This window comes from Theropithecus gelada, chromosome 7b (assembly GCF_003255815.1).
Source record: "Theropithecus gelada isolate Dixy chromosome 7b, Tgel_1.0, whole genome shotgun sequence".
NCBI lineage: Eukaryota > Metazoa > Chordata > Mammalia > Primates > Cercopithecidae > Theropithecus > Theropithecus gelada.
This window is the reverse complement of record NC_037675.1, coordinates 95,132,719-95,153,195: the sequence shown is the minus strand read 5'-3', so window position 1 is coordinate 95,153,195 and position 20,477 is coordinate 95,132,719. Positions and strand designations below refer to the sequence as shown.

Below are 20,477 nucleotides of genomic sequence, written 5' to 3'. Positions count from 1 at the left end.
TGTCAGTTGTCGTTTGTGAGGTGGGGGAAAGGAGAATGCGGGCCTGAGGAATGCGGGGATCCTTCTCTGGGGTCCTGCTATACTCCAGGGCTGGGCTGGGGACCTTCTGTGGGATATTTCTGTATGTTTTATCCCAACAGCCCAAGGTCGGTATTTATGGGGATTTCAAAGGCCAGTTCTGTCCCTCATCTTGCCACCCACCACCTTGACTTTTGGCTTAATTGAGAATAGGGCAACCAACCTTCCCAGTTTCCCTGGGAGTGAGAGATTTTCCTGAACCTGGGACTTTCAGGGCTGAAACCGGGGATATCTGGGGAAAATGGGACCAGAAGGTCACCCTAAGTTGACAAGTGCTCACGGGAATCACAGGGAGCAGGAATCAGCCGGCCACACCAGGAGGGTGACGGTAGCCAGGGTCGGCCTCCTGGATGTCTCCCCCGTGTGTAGACCTCAACACCCACGGGCTGCTCTGCAGAGCCCCCTTACCTGGCCAGTTGCATGGAGAGGGGAGGCTTGCCCAGCACCCCTATGCAGAGGGCCCCAAAGGGCACAGGGCCCCCCAGGCTTGAGCTCCCGCCACCACCCCGCTACTTTGTTTCCCCGCTCCAGGCTCACCCTCAGGCAAGCTTCACAGGAAGCAGCCATGGGGAAGAGCTTCCCACCTGATGGGCCAGGAGGGATGTAGGAAAAGAGAAAAAGTAGCCCCTGCAGCATCCTCATCCTCATCTTTGGAGTGAGGAGACAGGTCAGAGATGGAGCACAATGGTCAAGGTCAAGCACATACCAGGAAACAGGGATGGGGCTGGGGGTTGAACCCAACCTGGTGCCTCCAAGGCCCGGCCACTGGGCACAAGCCAGGGGCCACAACCCACACTCTCTGCACTGTTGAGGCGCTGCTGGGCCCCACCCACCCCCACCTGGGTTCCCTGGGGCTTCAGACTTAGCTCAGTGAGAGACAGCTAAGAGCCCTGTGGGCCCAGAGCTGTCAGGCAGGTTTATCCCCCAACTGGGCTCACAGGCCAGGGGACAGGGGCTCAGTGCCAGAACGGAGGGAAGGGCCTGTGTCCCGGGCATCAGAGACGTGGAGGGAACATGGAAGTTCTTAAAGGCGCTCCTGTTATAAGCACCCCTTGCGCCTGGGATTCTGTGAGCTGCCGTTGGCCTGCATACAGTAGACAGGCAGTAGAAGACAGCCATCGTTACAATGACTGTCACTGTTGTCCTTAATGAAACAGCCTGTGTGATAGCGAGGGCTCCTCTGTCCACTGCCCCCTCCTGGGGCCTGCCTGAAAGCTGGTGAGGGTTCACTGGGACATCTCAGGCCTCACACCCACTCCTGTGCACGCCCAGCCCAGGCATCCTCAGCAGGAAGCCCGGAGGCCAGCAGGGAGTGGCAGGCGTATGTGCTGTGCTCTACCTGCTTGTACAGGGGCCTGGGAACGGGGACCCAGGGCCAGCCTGGGAGAGGGAGGTGGTGATCGGCTGAGCACACAGGCGCCGGGAGCCATCAGCACACAGCTGCAGTGTCAGAGCCCTCCTAGGGGCCAGCCCAGTGTCTCCACCTCACATCTCTGGGGACTTTGGTCACTGGTGACAGCTCCTATGACCAACATGACAAACTATGCTCTGGCCGGCTTACAGCTCCATGTCCTGCTCTGGGGTCCTGCTACTGCCTGTGAGGTGGGAGATGCAGCAGGACCCACAGGACATCCCTGCCCAGCGCCTGGCAGGTGGCAGAATTACTGTCTTGGATGCGTGGGAGCGAGTGATGGCAGGAAGCCTTCCCTGCACATGATACTATGATGTGACATCACAGAAGACAGTCCCGCGAGCCTGAGTGAGCTGCTGTGCTGGCTTCGGATGGAACCTGGCTCAGTAACATGGCCGCGCTGTGGCCTCACCTTTGGGCAGGCTCACCCATATCACCATGCTCCTGACAGCCCCCATTGAGTCACTCGTTTCCTGTTCCTCTACCATCCTTCCACTTAGGAAGTAGCTGACCAGTCATGTGACACATGGAGGATGCCCTGTCTCCATGTCTGGCACAAGTGGTGTCCACAGCCTGCGCTCCAGGAGCCTGTGGCTGCCTTTGTCTGGGAGATCCAGCTCTGTGAGCGCCTGCTTGTGGGGGCAGGTGGAGCCGCACTCCCAGCCTGTCCTCCTCTCCTCTCCGTGCTCTCCTCTGGGGCTCCTTCTGCTCTCCATCATACGTTCATCCAGTCAGTCAGTCCCCAGATCCTTAAGAGGCTCTGCTACAAGCCAGGTGCCACACTGAACACAGGGTTCAGCTTCTCCGACCCGAAGCCCCAGCTGGAAACCTCAGAGGTCCCCAGCTCCTTCAACCTGGTGGGTCCCACCTGGGCCCTCCCATCTGCTCTCCAACCCACCTCCACTTACCCAGCCTCTCCCCATACCATCCCCTACTTCACTCCCTCTCTCCACCTGCCTCAGGCTTCTCCTCACTCCACGAAACCACTGCCTGCCCAGCTGAGCTCTCAAGCCCACCCTGCTGGCTGCTGTGGACCCATCTTTAGTCTAGCTGCCCTGGGCCCCGGGGCTTCCCCAGCCCCACTGCTCACTGCTCACCCCACCCCACGCCCCACCATCCAGCAAACCACACTCACTGCCAGCTTTGTGTTCCCACGCCCACCCCTTGGCTGGGCGTCGCTGTCCTTGCCCAGCTCACCTCTCCCTCCAGGTTCTGCCTGGCCACCACTCATCTGCTATCCAGGCCCCCTTCAGAGGCAGCCTCCTCGCCGAACACACATGGAACATAAACCCACTCGTGCACAGAGCTGGAGGAGTGCCTCCTCTCCCGGGCGGCACAGACAGCCCTGCACGCAGAGCTCCCGCTCTCTGCCCTCTCTGGTGCATGTTTCCAGTCGGTTATCCTCTGCGGCCTGAGCCTGGCAGTCCCTAGACAGAGGCTGTTCACTCATATCCTAGTGTTGACTGGGGACGGGGGTGTGTCCTGGGGATACAGAGGGAAGCAAGACAAGGCCTCTGCCTCCAGGGGTAGGTTGGTGGTGCCAATGGCCCCACACTGTGCACAGCGACAATGACACCAGTGTGGAGATAAAGGGACACTCAGGGCCAGCTTCCCAGGGCTTCATGTACTTTGTTTCTTTAATAGTCCCTGCAAGCCTAGGAGGCAGGAAGGTTACCCCCACTGTACGGATGAGTAAACTGAGGTTAAATGGCTTACCAAGGGGGGAGAAAAGGAAAAAAAGCAGTTAAGGCACAGAGTTGCAATTCAGACCTAGCTCTGTGTGGCTACAAGTTAGTTCTAGGCTCTTCCAACCCAGACAGGTCCTTTTGAATTTAAAACGGTCCATTCCCGCTGGATTTATAGCCGAGCATCTCGCTGGCCGTGGGAAGCACAGAGGAGCTGCAGTGAGGGACCCGCGGGTCTAACAAAATCACTTCATAGGTGACTTCTGCAAGGCTCTTTCCCTCTGAGCCTCGGATTTCTCATCTGTGAAGTTGGGGGAGATAAACTCCAGTGGCTCTTTTTCTGATTACTGCCTGTGCCTGTCTTTGAGCACGTCTCATCATTCTCTGTTCTATCACCTGAGTTTATTTTCAATACAGCACTTCTCACCCCCTAAGAACAATTGCCCATCTGTGTACCTGCCTTTCTCCTCCCATTACAATGTAAGATGGTGGGAGCAGGGGGCCTTATTCACCATCAAATATCCAGCCCTCCAAACAGCCAAACGTGCTGGGCATGGGAAATATTTGTTAATTAACAGTGAGTTATACATTTTACACAGTACACACAGGCATAAAGGAAAACATAGCATTTTATTTCATATAACTGTCCAGAGTTCCTACCTCATTGGGTGTGAGGGGGGAGAGGAATAAAAACCCTGAATTTGCAAATTGATGGCATTGCAGCCTCTTCTGGTTTGACCAGAGTCTTTTGGGTGACTCTGTGTCTTGTAGATAGACCCTTAGTCATTGAGGCGTCTTCCTGGGCCTGCTCCCTGTAAGAAGCACCCTCAGGTTACCCCTGAGCAGATGTCTGTAGCCTGGTTCAGGGGAGCTGGGCTCGGGCCACATGGCATCTTCTGGCTTCTCACAGGTCTCTGCTGCAGAGGGGCTGGCCTGGGCTGCTTCCTGGACAGGTGACTGTGGGGCTGTGCCTGGACCTTTCTAGGCGAAGGCTGACCGCTGCCCCCACCACTCCAGTTGCACATGTCCAGGCTTAAAGCAGCCTTCTCCTCCTGACTGCGGCCTCTGCACGTGTTCCTGAACGCCCATGGGGACACCTGAACTCTGCACACTCACCTGGTTCAGGGAGGGCTGTGGATGCTGCTCTTCGAGGTTTACGTGCCACCAGCTTCCGGGGCTCCCTGGGGCTTTTTCAACTAGGCATCTCTGTAACACCCTCACCCGCAAGAAGACAGGTAAAGACATGGCCACCTGGCCTCCCAGCGCCCCCTGAATTTGTCTCCCTTTTCCTTTTGCCGACAATCCTCTGCGGTCCTGAAGAGATGATCTGTCTGACTCCTTATCCTGTCTGCCAGAATTTCCCCTACACCCCAACCTCCTCCTGCCCCATGAAAGCCATGCAACTAGACAGGGGCACATGGTTTCCTGGAGAAGAATAAAGAAGATATCCATTTATTATTTTCAAAATAGTATCCCCATTCCAAACCCCATCATGCGCTCACACCGAAACGCTGGTGTGAAATCCAAATGCTGGCAGAATGTGCCATATGGAGGAGGATTTCCCGGTTGCTCATTCAAACACAGAGACGTGGGGAGCCGTGAGTCACCACACGAAGCCAGCAGCGTGGGAGCACCACGCTCAGAAGGATGGGAGCCAAATGCCCATTGCAAGCTGTGATTTCATTTCAGCAAAACACCAGCTGCCACATGGCATTACAATGTGAAGAATAAGTGGCTGTGTGACTGCAAGGCATTTAACACAGAGCCAGGCACGCGTCAAGTAGGGCGTGCCTCATCAAGGTTAGCTCCCATTCTTGTTTGGGATTCCCATTGTGTGCCGGGTACGTGACACATCATTCCCTTCACTCCGCACAGGAGGGAGGAATTACCATCTCCATTCTGCAGCTGATGAAACTGAGGCTTAGTGAGATTCAATGACTTGCCTGTGGTCAGAGAGCAAGTTAGCAAGAAAGTCCAGACTCCAACCCTGAGAACCAACCTGGCTGCAAAGCCCTGTCTGGGTTCCCCTCGACCTGCCTCCCCCACCCGAGCCCAGCATGGGAGTCCAGCCTCTGCGCTGCAAGCTGGAGGCCCTGGGCACACCCCGCTGTCCGCAGAGCCCCCCACGCCCTGCACCCCCGCTGGGCAGAGTGATTGTCCTCACCTGGAGAGTGTTTCTGTCCTTCACGCTTGATTGCTTGCTGGTTCCTTTCTTCTCCAAGTGGCCACTTCAAGGAGCGGAAATCAGGGCGTCTGCCAGGCAGCCCTGGGAAGCTCCCTTCTCCACCCACCTGCGGGGAGCCTGTCTGGGCTGCATAATTAAAAAGCCAGCTCTTTGTTCCTAAAACAGCCAAATCTGTGGCTTCCACAAAGGTCCTGCACACCCTGCAGGGAAGAGCTGGTGCCAGGGGCTCACCTTGCCCCACCCACCTGACCTCAGCATCTCTCAGTGAGAGGAATCCAGGACGGTTGTGGGCTGGAGAGAAGAGCCCTGGCCTGAAACAGGGTCAGGGCTGATGGTTGGCATATGGAGGGGCAGGTGGGGGCAGAGGAGTGATGCCAGGGAAAGGAAGGGCTGCATGGGGGCAGAGAGCACGGCTGAGTGGCGCTGGGTACATCCCACCCCTCTTGGCCCATAATACGGGAGAGCCAATCTAAAGTGGAGAGCAAAAGCACTGCCCTGCAGGGCCAGGCAGGTGAATCAGTGAGAACACCAGGCCTGGTAAATCAGCCCAGAGGTGGCAGGATTTTTGCCCACGGGCTTGTGGGTTGTTCTTCTTGCTTTGGAGGCTGAGATCAGTGGCGGGAACTGAGCAAAGATGGAGCCTGCATGTTACACTGGAGGTATCCAGACCAAAAGAAGAAATTAGAAACTCAAGCTCAGCAAAGAAAATATGCTCTGGGCCAGGGCCAACCAGCAGGCTGCCAGTTAGTAACTTGTGAACTAAATGACTCTAGGTTACCTTGGAGGTCAGAGGAGTAACAAGGGACTCCTTATCATTTAACTATTGGTAATATGTAATAGCTCAAACCTGGGCTTTGCAGGTAGAAATACTCAGACTCAAATTTTGCTCTATCTCTTACTGAATGATTTCTGGAATTATTTAATCTCTCCATGCCTCCCTTTTCCCATTTCTAATATGGGGTTAATAATAGAAGTGTCTGCCTCACACCATTGTTGTGAAGATTAACTGAGGTTACTATATCAAAATTGCTATATATGACAGGCTCTCCTATTGGTCACTATGATTACAAGTAATTAGGGGCAAGTTTCCTTAGGGCTGGGTAAACTCTCAATAGGCCAAATCTAACATAGTTTATCATCACGATCTTTATTTATTTATTTTTTGAGACAGAGTCTTGCTCTGTTGTCCAGGCTGGAGTGCAGTGGCAAGATCTCAGTTGGCTCACTGCAACCTCTGCCTCCTGGGTTCAAGCGATTCTTGTGCCTCAGCCTCCCAAGTAGCTGGGACTATAGGCATGCACCACCAAGCCTGGTTAATTTTTGTATTTTTAGCAGAGACGGGGTTTCACCATATTGGCCAGGCTGCTCTCGAACTCCTGACCTCAGGTGACCTGCCCGTCTCGGCCTCCCAAAGTGCTGGGATTACAGGCATGAGCCACTGTGCCCAGCCCTATCATCACAACCTTCTACTCATAATTATTCTTTCTCCTAAAACTACTATATTAAGTGGGAAACTAAATGTGATTTAATTCGTAATCCAAAATTTTTTTCCATGTACATGAATTCCCAAAGCAAGGGGAAAACACCTGTGTCAGATGGAGTGATAAACAGAGATGCCAATAGCATTGAGCCACCTGAAAGAAAAAAAACCCTCAGATTTCTCTATCCCATGCTTCTGGCACATTTTAGCCAAAGGAGCCTAGACCCCAAAAACAGGGAAAAGAAATGAACACGTATTGAGTGAGGCCCTGTGTTGGAGGCAGACGGCCTTCAGTCCTAACGCTACTCCCACCAGCTGCATGATCTTGGATAAGGCACTTAACCACTGGGCCTCAGTTGCCTAACCTGCAAAGTGGGGATAATAATAAGGCTTATCTCATCCAGGGGAAGGGGCTAAGGAATAAAAATCATGTATGTAGAGTGCTTTGTATCTAGTAGATGCTCAATAAATGGTGGCTATTATTGTTTCTCTTAGATCCCCTTTACCTGAGGCTCACCACTCGTTCCTGTCAGTGAAGGTCTGGCCAGCCTTTTACTAATAACACATCAGCCATCTCCCAAAGCATTCAAACTCCATAAAAACACGGTTCGGTACTATTCCATTGGGTTCCAACCACTCCCTTCATTCTTCTCAAGAACCTACCATTACTGTCAAAACACCAATTTTCCCAATATACATATTTGCCAATCAGTTCTATTAAAGAAGTCTAATAAATGATCTGCATTGTCCAATTAATGCCAGAGGCCCAGCTCATGAAAGAGATGGGAGCACCCATCTTCTCTGATCCAATCCAGTCTTATTTGGCCTGTTGTCGCTTGGAAACAGAAACGAATCAGCTGCAACCACTTGGCCTCTGATGAGACTTTTCGGGAAGAGATTTCCTGGAAACATCCCGGTATCAGGCTGAATGACATGCTTGCTAAGAGATGGCACACAGTGGAGACTGGATGCTCTTGGCTACTGCCATGTGCGGGCTCTCCTGGGTATGGTAGGTCTTAATCCTGAGGCACTGCCTGAAGAAAAATAGCAAATGAGCCTGCAGCTGTGAGCTGTCCCTCTGTGTGCTCTTCAGGAGGCAGCCAGTCTTCCCAGGGGTCCACAGATTCCAGCGCAGTTTCCCAAGTACCATCACAGTTCTCCACCCATTTGAGCTTTCCATCACCCCAGGAAGATGGGTAGACAGCTCCATTTTACAGAGAAGGAAAAACAGAGGTCCAGGGAGGTTTAGTAACTTGTCCAAGGTCACCCAACTCATAAGAGGCACGCCCATTGTGAAAAATCATTAGGAACAGAATCTACATATTTGGAGATTTGGGCCGATTCCACCCTTGGGAATCTCAGTGTGTTCTGCTCACACATTGAAACCAGTAAGGTGCTATGTGGAAAGGAAACCAGTCTGTACTGTGGCCGTTCTCCATGCCAATAATTAGTGCTGGTCAAATCTGGATCAGGTAAATGTTGCTGAGATCTCCCTGCCCTCCGTTCTGCATTTGTGGCCGTCACCTGGGGATGACATGTGCTGTGGCAGAAGTTCATATGGGCAGCAGCTGGCAGCACAGTCTTTGGGGGTCGGATAGCCTGGGTCAAGTCCTGGCTCTGCCCCTTACTAGCTGCATGACCTTGGGCAAGTAGCTCTACTTCTCCAGGCTTAAACATAAGAATAAAAGGAATAATCAGTAACTTTTAACAAGTGCTTACCATGTGCTAGGTGTTGCCCTAAGCCCTTTTCTTGCATTCATTCATCATCTCAACAATCCTCTGAGGTAGAATGTGTGTCATGGCCCCCATTTTACAGATGAGGAAACACTAATATGGAAATCCCAGTGCCCCTGAGGTGGTAAGGAAAATATATCCACAGAAGGCCTGGCTCCAGCTCAGTGCCTTTCAGGAGCCTTTACATAGGTCAGAGGTCTGCACACTTTTCTGTAAAGGGCCAGATGGTCAATATTTTAGGCGTTCTGAGCCATACAGTCTCTGTCGCAACTCTGCCTACCATTGTAGCACAAACTCAGCCCTACACAATATGCAAATGGCGAGTGTGACTGTTTCTACAAAAACTTTGCAGAAACAGGCCGTGGGCTCTATCAGACCCGTGAGCTGAGGGTACTGACTCCTGCCTTAGGTGGATGGGTTCTCCGCCTACTTATTAGTGCCAATCTTGCTAAACTTCCATAAGTCCCCTCTCTTCCTTTTTTCTTCTAAGTGCCTGAGCCCAACTTGTTGGAAGCTTTTTGTCCCCTCTCTCCCTTTTTTCCTTCAAAGTGCCTGAGCCCGACTCATTGGAGGGTGGACATGAGGTTGCAGAAGAAGATGAGGACACTGACAATGGTGGGTGCAGCATAGGCTGGGGAAGCTCACTAGTTTCCATCAGCCAGTGAAGTGGCAGGGCGCCAGTAGGGACAGCATTTGGGTCAGTTTGGCAGGGAAAAGGGTCCTGGTTCTCAAGAGCAAGGAGAGAGATTTGCCTGGGAGTGACCAAGACTCTAGGTGAAGGAAACAGGTCCAGACCGTCGGAAGCATTAAATGGGGGCCCCAGTCAAGAGTGCCAGGTTAAGGGTTCGTCTGCAGCTTGGGGAAGATGCAAATACAAAGAAAAGTTCAGGCAGAAGTCCATTCAAAGAACCGGGCAAAGAAGAGGGAGTGGGAGAAGAAGATGTGGGTAACTTTGGACTTTGTCTACTGGTGGGATGGGACCACCAAGATCCTGGCTGCCTGGGGCAGGGTGGGCTCAGGACTAGCCAAGAGCCAGGCCTGCAGCTGAGCCCAGATGAGGATGTCATAGAAACCCTCACAGGGGAAGCAGCCAGAAGCTCCTCCTCCTCCAGAAACCAACGCAAAAAAAGAGAATGTCACATGCAAAGCTCATGGTGCCTGTGGGGAGCTCAAGACAGGCCTCTTACTTAACTGAATCCATTCACTGGATAGACATTAATTAAACATGTACCGTGTGCCAAACCATGGGGAGACAGACATAGCACATATGCTCAAAGCTGTCACTGTTTACAAGCGAGATAAAGAAACGCACAACTTGACTATAAGACAAAATGTTCACGGAAGCTCAGCCAAGCATGACTGTGACGGAGAAGGGTTGTGACCAGGGAGGGGCCTTTCAGAAGAGTCTGTTAGGCAGATACGAAGAATGGTCACTTCTGTACTCTCCACACGGAGCCTGAATGGTCCCCTGCAATTTGTATAAGGATGAAGATTTGAAGATCGCTCTTTCTAGAACTCATATGAACAGTTAAACATCTGAGGGCTTGTTTTCCTTTGAGAAGCATTAAGACCTCAGAGCTCCCAGAAGACAAAGGAAGCCTCTTAATAATGAACATTAAAAAAAAAAAAAAAAAAAAAAAAAAAAAGGTCTTGCCCTCAGAGTCCTTCCTAGAGGCAGACTTCAAACAAATTGTGTATTCCTCTCATCAAACGGCCTGAAAGAAAGCCTTTTTCTTCATAATTTCAGTTTCAAGAGAAGTTAGAAGCTGTAGAGCTTTAGAAGGAATGGTTGTCAGGAACTAAACTCTAGCTCTATAAACTGGTTTTAAAAAACCCCAGGCTCACAAAGATAATAAAAAATGCATTTAATAGCATGTCAATATACAGCTTAAATGTGTAGTAAGTCTTCTGTTAGTCAGTGCATTACAGGGACAAAGAGGAGAAATTTCATTTGGAATGCACAGTCCAATGCTAGGTATAGGTGTGGAGAAATCTTGGTGCTCTGAAACTATTAAAATCCCGTTTTATCAAACATCACTCCAGGTGCAGGGCGCTGTGCCAGTGCGGGACTCATCTGGTCCGGTGTGCAAGCTACAGTTTTCAATTAAATTGTATACAAGTATTAACAAAAGAATAAAATTTATTCTTCACAAAACTAAAGTGGTTATCATAAAGCTTACAAGAGAGTACAGCGTAGAACTAATGAGTTGAAAAACTAGTTTTAAAAATAATAAAACTTACTGGACAGTTTTGGAAAATGATATTATAAAACAACGAAAACAATTGGCGCAGTTTAACCACCTAATTTCTAAGTGCACTTTGTAATGTTCCTTGCAAGCTGCCACTTTTCCCAGGATAATGACAAAAAGCTTCAGTCAGGTGTCACTGGCTTATGGTGACGGTTTTTTTTATTGCATTGCCAAGAGTGGATTTTAAGAAAAAACACTACAAAGGTTTCAAAAACCCTATTTATTCTCTATCATCAAAAATAGCAACAGGGGGACTTATACAACTTTTCTGTGAGTACCCACCAGTCTATTTTTTTTTCTTAAAAAAAATAGAAGTTAGTTAAAGAAAAATGATTTGGTTTTTAAAAAATAATGTAAGGAAACACTTAATCAGATAGCCCAAGGAGTCATCAGAAATATGTGTAGCAAGAAAGCTTCATTTTCGGCCCTCTCTGGCCTTTGCACATCTTTTACTAAACTAGAAAGAGAATGTACAGTACCAATATGTTCCCCAACCTGCTTGGATCAAATTGTTTGTTTTTAAACCCATTATTGCTAAACCAGAGTGTTGACACTGAGCGCCGAGGAGTCCACTCATAGAGGATAAAATTGAGAGGCTGCTTCCGAGGACTGGATCTCCACCTGGGCCATTTTGAACTGAGTGCACTGCAGCCACTTGCGGAGGGCTGCCAGGCCAGCACTGCTCTGGCCCGAGCCCGGCAGCGTCCTTAGGCTGTGGTGGTTCACGTGGTTCTGAATAGCCTGGAGGCGAAGCTGGAGTCCTGCAGATAAGTGCTGTCAAGAAAGGGCAAGAGGTTTTAGTTTATTTCTTTCTAGTGTTCCTGGGCAACCCAGGGAGCGTCAACCCAGGCGGCTTCTTGCAGGCAGAACTTAGGCTTGGCTCAAGGGTTATCTGGCCTGAAGAAGGCAAACTCTCAACTCTGGCAGTGCCCAGAGCAGGGGATCGCAGCGTGTTTTCTAGAGTCATCCTGGCCCAACCCATCAGAATAATGACATGCCCATCTTGACGGACTCACTACAATGAAAACATAAAGCTGCCACACCAGTGCTGGGCTAACACATAAACTTGGCCCCAGGGAACTGTTTACGACAGGGACCTGGGTGTGGTGGAGAAGTGCCCGGGTTCTGCTGCCAGGCTCCCTGTGTTCAAAGCCTGGCTCCTCTATAGGCGACTTTGGGAACAAGGTTTATTGGTCTGTGTTTGGGTTTTCTCATGGGAAAAGAGGGGAGAGTTACACTTACTCAGGGGGTTTGTGTAGGACAAATGGGTTAAAAGAGTGCTCAGAACAGAACTTGGCACAGGAAGAAGCTAGGATAATAGCTTTTCTTCCTTCTCCAAGCTTCTTAGGGAGTTCTGTCGGCCTCCTCCTGGCCATCTGGGCAATGTAAAATCACCACAGATTGCCATCAAGCTGGGAAAGGGGTAAGAGAGGCAATTGAAAATGCTTCAAGCTGAGAGTGCAAGAAACTCTTTTCACAGAAAAAAACTAGTATCAAGAGGCAGTTTTCAGCAGTGCCCATGCCCCCGATGGCCGCCACAAATAGCACCAAGGCCATAATCAGGACTCAAAGGCTGTGGTCCTTGTTGACAGCCGCGTTTTTCTCTTATGGTGTCTGGGCACCCTGAGTTCATACCGCTTTCCTTCCATTAGCATGCCTCCTCAACTCAGAGAAGAAAGCCACAAAAAACTTTCCAGCTTTTCCTCCTGTCCCCACAACACTTAGTGCGACAGACAGGACCCGGTTTGGATGGAGCAGGCGGCAGGCTTTGCCATCTTAAGTCAAGCCCAGTAACTCTGTTTGCTAGTCATAGAGTATGTTTGCCCCTACAATGACAAAGCGCCACTCAAGGAGAAGCCTGGGGCTGGGAAATAGATTCGGTCGGAATCTCCTCTTCCAGGCTGTGGGGTCCTGACCAAGTCACTCTTACTTTTGGTCCTAAATTTCTTCATATATGAATTGAGGCAGTAGGTTCCTTGTAGCTCAATCCTTTTATTCAATGTTATCCTTTCATAACAGAATTCTTTCCATGATAGAAAATCAATTTTAGCAACCAGGACATATCATTGAATGTGTCTGGGTATCCTCCAAGGGGTCAGTATTCTATTCTTTTTGTTTTTTTTTTGAGAGACAGGGTCTTGCTCTGTCTATATATACATGATCTTGTTATCTGCAAACAGTGACAGTTTAATTTTTTACTTCCAATTTACATTTCTTTGATTTCTTTTTTTAAAATAAAGACAGGGTCTCACTCTGTTGCCTAAGCTGGAGTGCAGTGGCAGGATCATAGCTCACTGCAGCCTCGAACTCCTGGGCTTCCAAGTGATCCTCCCACCTCAGCCTCCTAAGTAGCTAGAACCACAGATGCATGCCACCACACCCAGTTACATTTTTATTCTTCGGTAGAGATGGGGTCTCACTATGTTCCCCAGGCTGGTCTCCAACTCCTGGCCTCAAGCAATCCTCCCACCCTGGCCTCTCAAAGTGCTGGGATTACAGACGGAAGCCACTGCACCCAGCCTTGGCCTGTACTCTCATCAGTGGATTGAGGCTCGCTCAGACCCTGGGATGCTCCCCTCCATCTGTATGCTTACCAACCTCAAGCAGTAGGACAATGGCTCCTGCCGCCACCCCCTGCCTGCAGAGCCCTTACCTGGCCCACAGGTCTCCTGCATTATCAGCCCTCTAAGGCCAGGAACAGGTTGAATTCATCCTTCTCCATAGTAAATGGAGCATCAACAATCCCTAGGAATGTTATATGTTCTCTGCAGGAAACCAAGCTTCCAATCAGCCCAGGGGGTGACTTACCTTGATATTTGACTGAATCATTGGCAACCACATAGGTATCAGCTGTATGGAGAAAGACAAAAGCTTCATTATTAGTGTTCTCTATTCTCCCACAAAGCTTCGCTTATTGCAAGGGAAAACAGGCCACACTGAATCCCTTTCACTTCGCGCATGGATGTGGGCCCTGCGGCAGAGCTACCCGTTATCAGCACAATGCCTTTCTGAGGCCAAACCCTGCTGAGCCAGTGGCATTTGGAGGTTAATAAGCGCCCCATGAGTGCCTGAGATACACACTTTAGAGTAAATGACTGATTGTCTCCCGAAAGCTACTAAGCACAGGAAATTAAATGTGTATTTATTTAATTAAATCCTCACTTTCTTGAAATAGAATTTCCTCCACAGGATCTTTAGAACTGAGTGTCTGAGTGGAATGGCGACTCTATTTGCCTGTAGTCATTAGGAAAATATCTCTGGTCAGTGGTTGGAACGCTTCAGTGAGCGAGAAAGGCCACTCCGAGATGCCTGGCTGCGATCTGGAAGGCGGAATACAGCGAGACGGAGCCGGGTGTCTGCAGGGTGTGGGGGCACACACAGCCAAGCAGCAAGTCCCTGGTGGGGAGCCCTGGCCCTCTGCTGCTTCTCTGACGGACCCTCAACCCCTCTGATGTGGTCCTTCCTGGGAGGAGGTCGCAGGGTGCCCTGGCCTGAGGACTTCCGGAAGCTGCTCCTTCTCTCTGCTTTGGTCCCTCCGCCATGTTTCAGTCCTTTAGAATCTAAGTAAATATTCATGGCCTTGTACATCCAGAAGTCGGAGACAGAATATGGCACTTCTCAAAGCGTGTTCCATGGAACTCTAATTTGGAGAACTTTCAAATGGTGGAGGGGGACTCCAATCCAATAGGTTTGGAAATGTTAGTTTCTTTATTTCAGTACTTCTTAGATCTTTAATACACCGATATGTATCATATCATTTCGAGCCATACACCTTCCAACTCTCCACTCAAATAAAGGAGTAGTGTTGTCATGGACTGAATTGTGTCCCACTAAAATCTATACTGAGGTCCTCATCTGCGCTGCATCAGAATGTGACCTTCTTTGGAAATGGGATTGTTGAATATGTAAATTAGTTAAGATGAGGTCATACTGGGGTAGGGTGGGCCCCTAATCCAATATGACTGGTGTCCTTATAAAAAGGGGAGTTCAGACACATACACAGAAACACACAGAAAGCATGCTATGTGAAGATGAAGATGGGGACCTACAAGCCAAGGAACCCCAAAGACCCAGCAAACCACCAGAAGCTAGGAGAGAGATCCGGAACAAATTGTTTCTCCAATCCCTTAAAAGGAACCAAACTTGCCGACACCTTGATCTCAGTCTTCTGGTCTCCAGAACTTCCAGGGAATACATTTCTGTTGGTTGAACCACCCAGACTGTAATACCTTGGTAGTCCTGGGAAGCCAGTACAAGGGCATTCCAGGAAGCAGAGAGAAGGCATGGGCAAAGCTCACTGGTGGGAGTGTGCAGAGAGTCGGGGATGGGAGACAGGCACGTGATGCTGACATGTGAGGCTCTTAGAAAAGGGCCATGAAAAACAAGTTTAGAAAAGCACAGGCCAGCCCTTCACACCCTTAGCCCACCAGATGGCCCTAAATGCTAAATTAGGGAATCTGAATTTTATTCCAAATGCATTACAGCTTCTGAAGAGGGAATGCTCTATTCACCATGAGCAGGACTGTGCTCCAGAAAGATCACTGTGGCAGCAACCTGCAGATTACAGTGAAGAAGGAGGCAGGGAATGGAGGCAAGCGTCATTGTGGAGGTTGCCTCAATGGTCCAGAGAAGACCAGGGACAGTTTCTGGGGATGGGGAAGGATTCCGCCTGCAGAGACAAATCTTGAGGATCTGAGGATGAGTCTGCTCTTTGCTCTTTCAAGTGACGAAAAGGTCAAAGAAGAGGTAGAGGTTTCTAACCTGCGCAAACTGGGGGACAGTGATGTAATGAAAAAAAAAAAACGAAAGAAGAAGGAGAGCTTTTTGGGATGGGGTACGGTATGTAAATGACCTCAGAGTTCAAAGTTAGTCATAGCCATAAGCTGCTGGTTTCATTGAATTCATCACATTTTCTTTAAAATGAACTTGGTGAAGTGATAAGCTGAATTTCTCTCCCTGTTTTTGATCCCAAGGCTAAATCTGGCTGTTGACTTTTAACATTCTGTTGGTGTATACAATTCGCTAATTTGACTTCCATTGTCACTTACTCCTAAACATTCCTAAACATAGTGTTTCTGTTGCAGCTAGCTAATACGTGGTCTCTAACATGAATACTGTGTTTAGAAATGGAGTATGGTGTGTATCAGAAAATGTCATGAGACTAAAGCTGAAAATATCAGAAAATGCCACCGTCTCCATGCCTCCCCCTGTCCCCCAACCCTCGTAACAAAACTGTGGGATTACAAAGGTGGGTACCAGATAAAGCTGTGCCCTCTCACCCTTACTAGGACTGGCTCCTCTAGGCATTCTGAATGGAAAAAAATATTTATCTAGTCTAACTGTCTCCCCCTATAATTTCTGCACAGCAAAAAGCAAGCCCTGGAGGGTCCTGATGTTATAGACTTTGTTGATCTTTGACTATTTAATATGGAAGTGGGCCCATACGCCTCTTGATATTTGGGAAATACCCAAACTAACCTCCTGTTAAGAATCGTGAGGGACTTGGGAAGAGGAGGGTCAGGGAGTACTGAGTACCCTGTCCCTGGGTGGATACCTTTCCCAGTGCTGCCACTGGGGCTAAGGGTCTGTGCGAAGCAAGCAAGAGGAACAGTGATGTTGGTCTAAAAGGGATTTTATTATTTCCCCATTGATGTAATCTATGACCATGTGATTCTAAAATACACCTGCAAGGGACCTTCAGGTTTGTGATTTGCAAATCACGTGACTAAAGGCATCCAGTTAAAGCTCATCGTTATTGACGACATTGTATAACCCAGCCATCATCCTATTTCAGGAATGTTAATTTGACTTATTGAATAACTTCCATTTTCATTCTCTTTTGCTAGTGGCTACTACAAATCTGTCAGTAAGAATTAGATGTAATTTATTTTGGGCTCTGCAATGTTATAATGGAGTAAAGTTGGTTGGGTTCCCCCCCCGCTTCAGAAACAATATCCTGAAAACTGAAGGACATTTAAAAAATAGGTTTTCACAAAAATAAAAGTGATACCCTTCCTCTTATCTTGGTTCATGCTACAGAACAAACGGAAGACTTCCTGCCTGGTTGGACTGTACTCATTTCAATCCTGCTTATTCCAGCCCTCAAAATTAAAATTGGTGATGAAACTTTCTCTTTCAGCCAAGATGGAGTAACAAAGACCAGATTTACCCTCCTGCCTGGAACAACTAAAAACCCAGATGAACTATAAAAAACAATGTTTTTCAGGTATTAAGCATCAAGAAATGCGGGACAGAGATCACTGAGGGAAAGGAAACAAACCAGGTGAGCCCTGCAGGTATTCCAGCTCACTGCCTAGAGAGTTTTCAGGCAGTAGCACTAGGAGCAGAAATGCAGGTGGAGCCTGGTAGTCTTCCTGAATGAGGAGATGCAGCCAAGAGCCCTGGGAGGTCAGAGTGACTACAGTTTGCAAGGTAGAGTGCTGGACAGGAGAGATCTACAGAGAGAGACAACTCCAAAGATCTGCAAGGGGATCCCCTGAGTCTTCAGCTGAGTGTTGGCCAGTACATGCAAGTTATAAAAATTATCCAACACTGGAGGAAAAAACAACCCAAAAATATTAGAAGGAAAAAATCCCCTGGTGATTACATAGGGCCAAGAATATTTTGTGTTCCTATTAGTCAGAGTGGAAAAATCTTGTAACTCATAGAACATCACGAGAGTACTGATGAGTATAGTGGTACACAGCAGCACCGGTGAAGAACTACGTGCCCTACAAAAATTGCTGCTCTCATCAACACCTAACAAAGCTTAAATGTTAGCTTCAGAAGGACAAAAATATTTGTAAGGTATGTAACTATGTCACAGAATAGAGCTTAAGAATTTTTATATGAATACAAAAATACCCATCACCCAAGAAAGTCAAATTTGCAATGTCAATAATACAATAAAAAATTACCAGGCATGCTAAGAAGCAACAACAAAAATTACGACACATGAATGAGGAGAAAAATCTGTCAACAGAAAATAAAACAAAAATGACGCAGATAACAGAACTAGTAGACAAGGACATTAAAACAGTTATGATAACTATATTCAATATGGTCAAGAAGGTAGAAGAAAGATTGAACATGCTGAGTAGGGGCACTGAACAAAATATTTGAAGAAACAATGGTTGATACTTCTCCAAATCTAATGAAAACTATAAATTCAAAGATCCAAGAAGCTCACCAAACCCAAGCACCAGAAATACGAAGAAAACTCTACCAAGGCATAGCATCATCAAATTGCTTAAACATAGTGGCAAAGACAAAATCTTCAAAGCAGCCAGAGAAAAAAAAGACATATCACATACAGACAAAAAAAAAAAAAAATGAATGACAGATTTCTTGTTGGAAACAATACAAGCAGAAAGACCATGGAGGAACAGTATCTTTAAAGTATTGGAAAAAAAAAAAAAAACCTCTGAAACTGTCCATCTAGAATTAAATACCCAGTGAAATTTTATTTCAAAAATGAAAGCAAAATAAAGCTTCTGAGACATACAAAACCTAAAACAATTAATCACCAGTTGACCTGCACAGAAGACTTTACAGAAAATCCTTTGGGCAGAGAAGGAAAGATGAAAGATGAATGTTTAGATCTATGGTATGAAGTGAAGAGCACTAAAATGGCAAATATAAATATGGCAATAATAGCAAATGTAAATGAATATAAAACTTGTTTAAAATCTCCTTAAGAGATAATCAACTGTTTAAAGCAAAAATAATAATGTATGATTTGCTTTATAAAATATATAGAAGTAAAATGTATGACAATAATAGCATGAAGTCAGGAGGTGGGAAATGGAGGTATGTTATTGTTCAGTTCCTATACAATACATGAGGTGGTATAATATTCCTTGAAGGCATACTGTGATTAGTTAAAAATATATACTATAAACTCTAAATCAACCACTAACACAACAACAAAGACATATAGCTAATAAGATAATTTAAAAACACACTTCCAAATAACTATGGGTCATAAAAGAAGCCAAACTGGAAATTAACAGTTTGATCTGAATGGAAATGAGAATCTATCAAAATCTGGGGGAAAGCAGCTAAAACAGTATTGAAAGGAAATTTAGAGCACTAAATGCTGATGTCTGAAAAGAAGAAAGTTCTCAAGTTAATTATCTTGGTTGCCATCTCAGTTTATCTTAATTATACAAAAAAAAAGGAAATTATATCCAAAATTTAATCATAAAAACCTTAATCCAAAAGAAGGCACAAAAGAGAGGACAGGAGACAAAGAACAGATGTGAAATATAGAAAACAAGCAGTAAGATAATAGATTTAAATCCAACAATATCACGAAACACATTAAATGAAAATGATCTAAAAACGTCAATCAAAAGGAAGAGACTGTCAGATGGGATTTTTTTAAAGCAACATTCAACTTTATGCTGCTTATAAGAAATGCAGTTTAAATACAAAGACATAGATAGGATAAAAGTAAAAGGATGAAAAAAATATGTACCATCCGACCATTAGTCAAAAGAAAGCTGGACTATTTTATTAATAAATATTACCAAAGAAAGATGGGTAATATTTATTAATTTTATATAGCAAAAGTCAACACTGTTCAAGTGCAGTGGTGCAATAATGCATATATGGTAAATGGTACATATTTAAAGCGCCCAGTTTGATAAGTCTTGACTTACATTATGCCATGCACCACAATCAAGATAATGAACATATCCATCACCTCCAAGTTTTTTCAGCCTGGGCACGGTGGCTCATGTCTGTCATCCCAGCACTTTCGGAGGCCGAGGTGGGCAGATCCCTTGAGGTCAGGAGTTCAAGACCAGCCTGGCCAACATGGTGAAACCCTGTCTCTACTAAAAATACAAAAATTAGGCCGGGCGCGGTGGCTCAAGCCTGTAATCCCAGCACTTTGGGAGGCCGAGACGGGCGGATCACGAGGTCAGGAGATCGAGACCACCCTGGCTAACACGGTGAAACCCCGTCTCTACTAAAAAATACAAAAAACTAGCCGGGCGAGGTGGCGGGCGCCTGTAGTCCCAGCTACTCGGGAGGCTGAGGCAGGAGAATGGCGTAAACCCGGGAGGCGGAGCTTGCAGTGAGCTGAGATCCGGCCACTGCACTCCAGCCTGGGTGGCAGAGCGAGACTCCATCTCAAAAAAAACAACAACAAAAAAAAAATTAAAAAATAAAAAAATAAAAATACAAAAATTAGCTGGGCATGGTGACAGGTGCCTGTGGTCCCAGCTACTCAGGAGACTGAAGCACGAGAATTGCTTGAACCTGGGAGGCGTAGGTTGTGGCGAGCCAAGATTGCACCACTGCACTCCAGCCTGGGTGATAAAGCGAGACTCCATCTCACCAAAAAAAAAAAACCACTAAACTAAACTAAAAATATTACCAAAGATGAAGAGAGATATTTTATAATTTCAATTCATTAGGAAAATATAGCAATCCTAAACATTTATAAGCCTAATCACAGAGCTTCATAATACATTAAGCAAAAATAAATCCACATTGAGAAATATTTCAATATCCCTTTCTCAATAATTGATAGAATAAGTTAACAGACATAACAAGAAGAACATAGAAGACTTGAGCAATACAATCAACAAGTTTGAACTAACTTACTTAGGAAACTCCAAGCGACAACAGCAGAAGACACATTCTT

At 47.2% G+C, this 20,477-nt stretch overlaps 1 protein-coding gene across 3 annotated transcripts in view; it reads right to left on the bottom strand.

Moving 5' to 3' along the window:
* Window positions 1-10,423: 10,423 nt before the first annotated feature.
* UNC79 (unc-79 homolog, NALCN channel complex subunit) overlaps window positions 10,424-20,477 on the bottom strand; it is a 371,443-nt gene continuing 361,389 nt past the window's right edge. The window contains exons 50-51 of one of the 3 annotated variants that reach the window (XM_025391812.1): window positions 13,631-13,672; window positions 10,424-11,596 (exon numbers count right to left, since the gene is read on the bottom strand). In XM_025391812.1, the coding sequence (XP_025247597.1) occupies window positions 11,396-11,596; window positions 13,631-13,672 (243 nt within the window). In that variant the 3' untranslated portion in view covers window positions 10,424-11,395. The remainder of the gene's footprint in view (window positions 11,597-13,630; window positions 13,673-20,477) is intronic. The other 2 variants (XM_025391814.1, XM_025391813.1) reach the window with 2 other exon arrangements.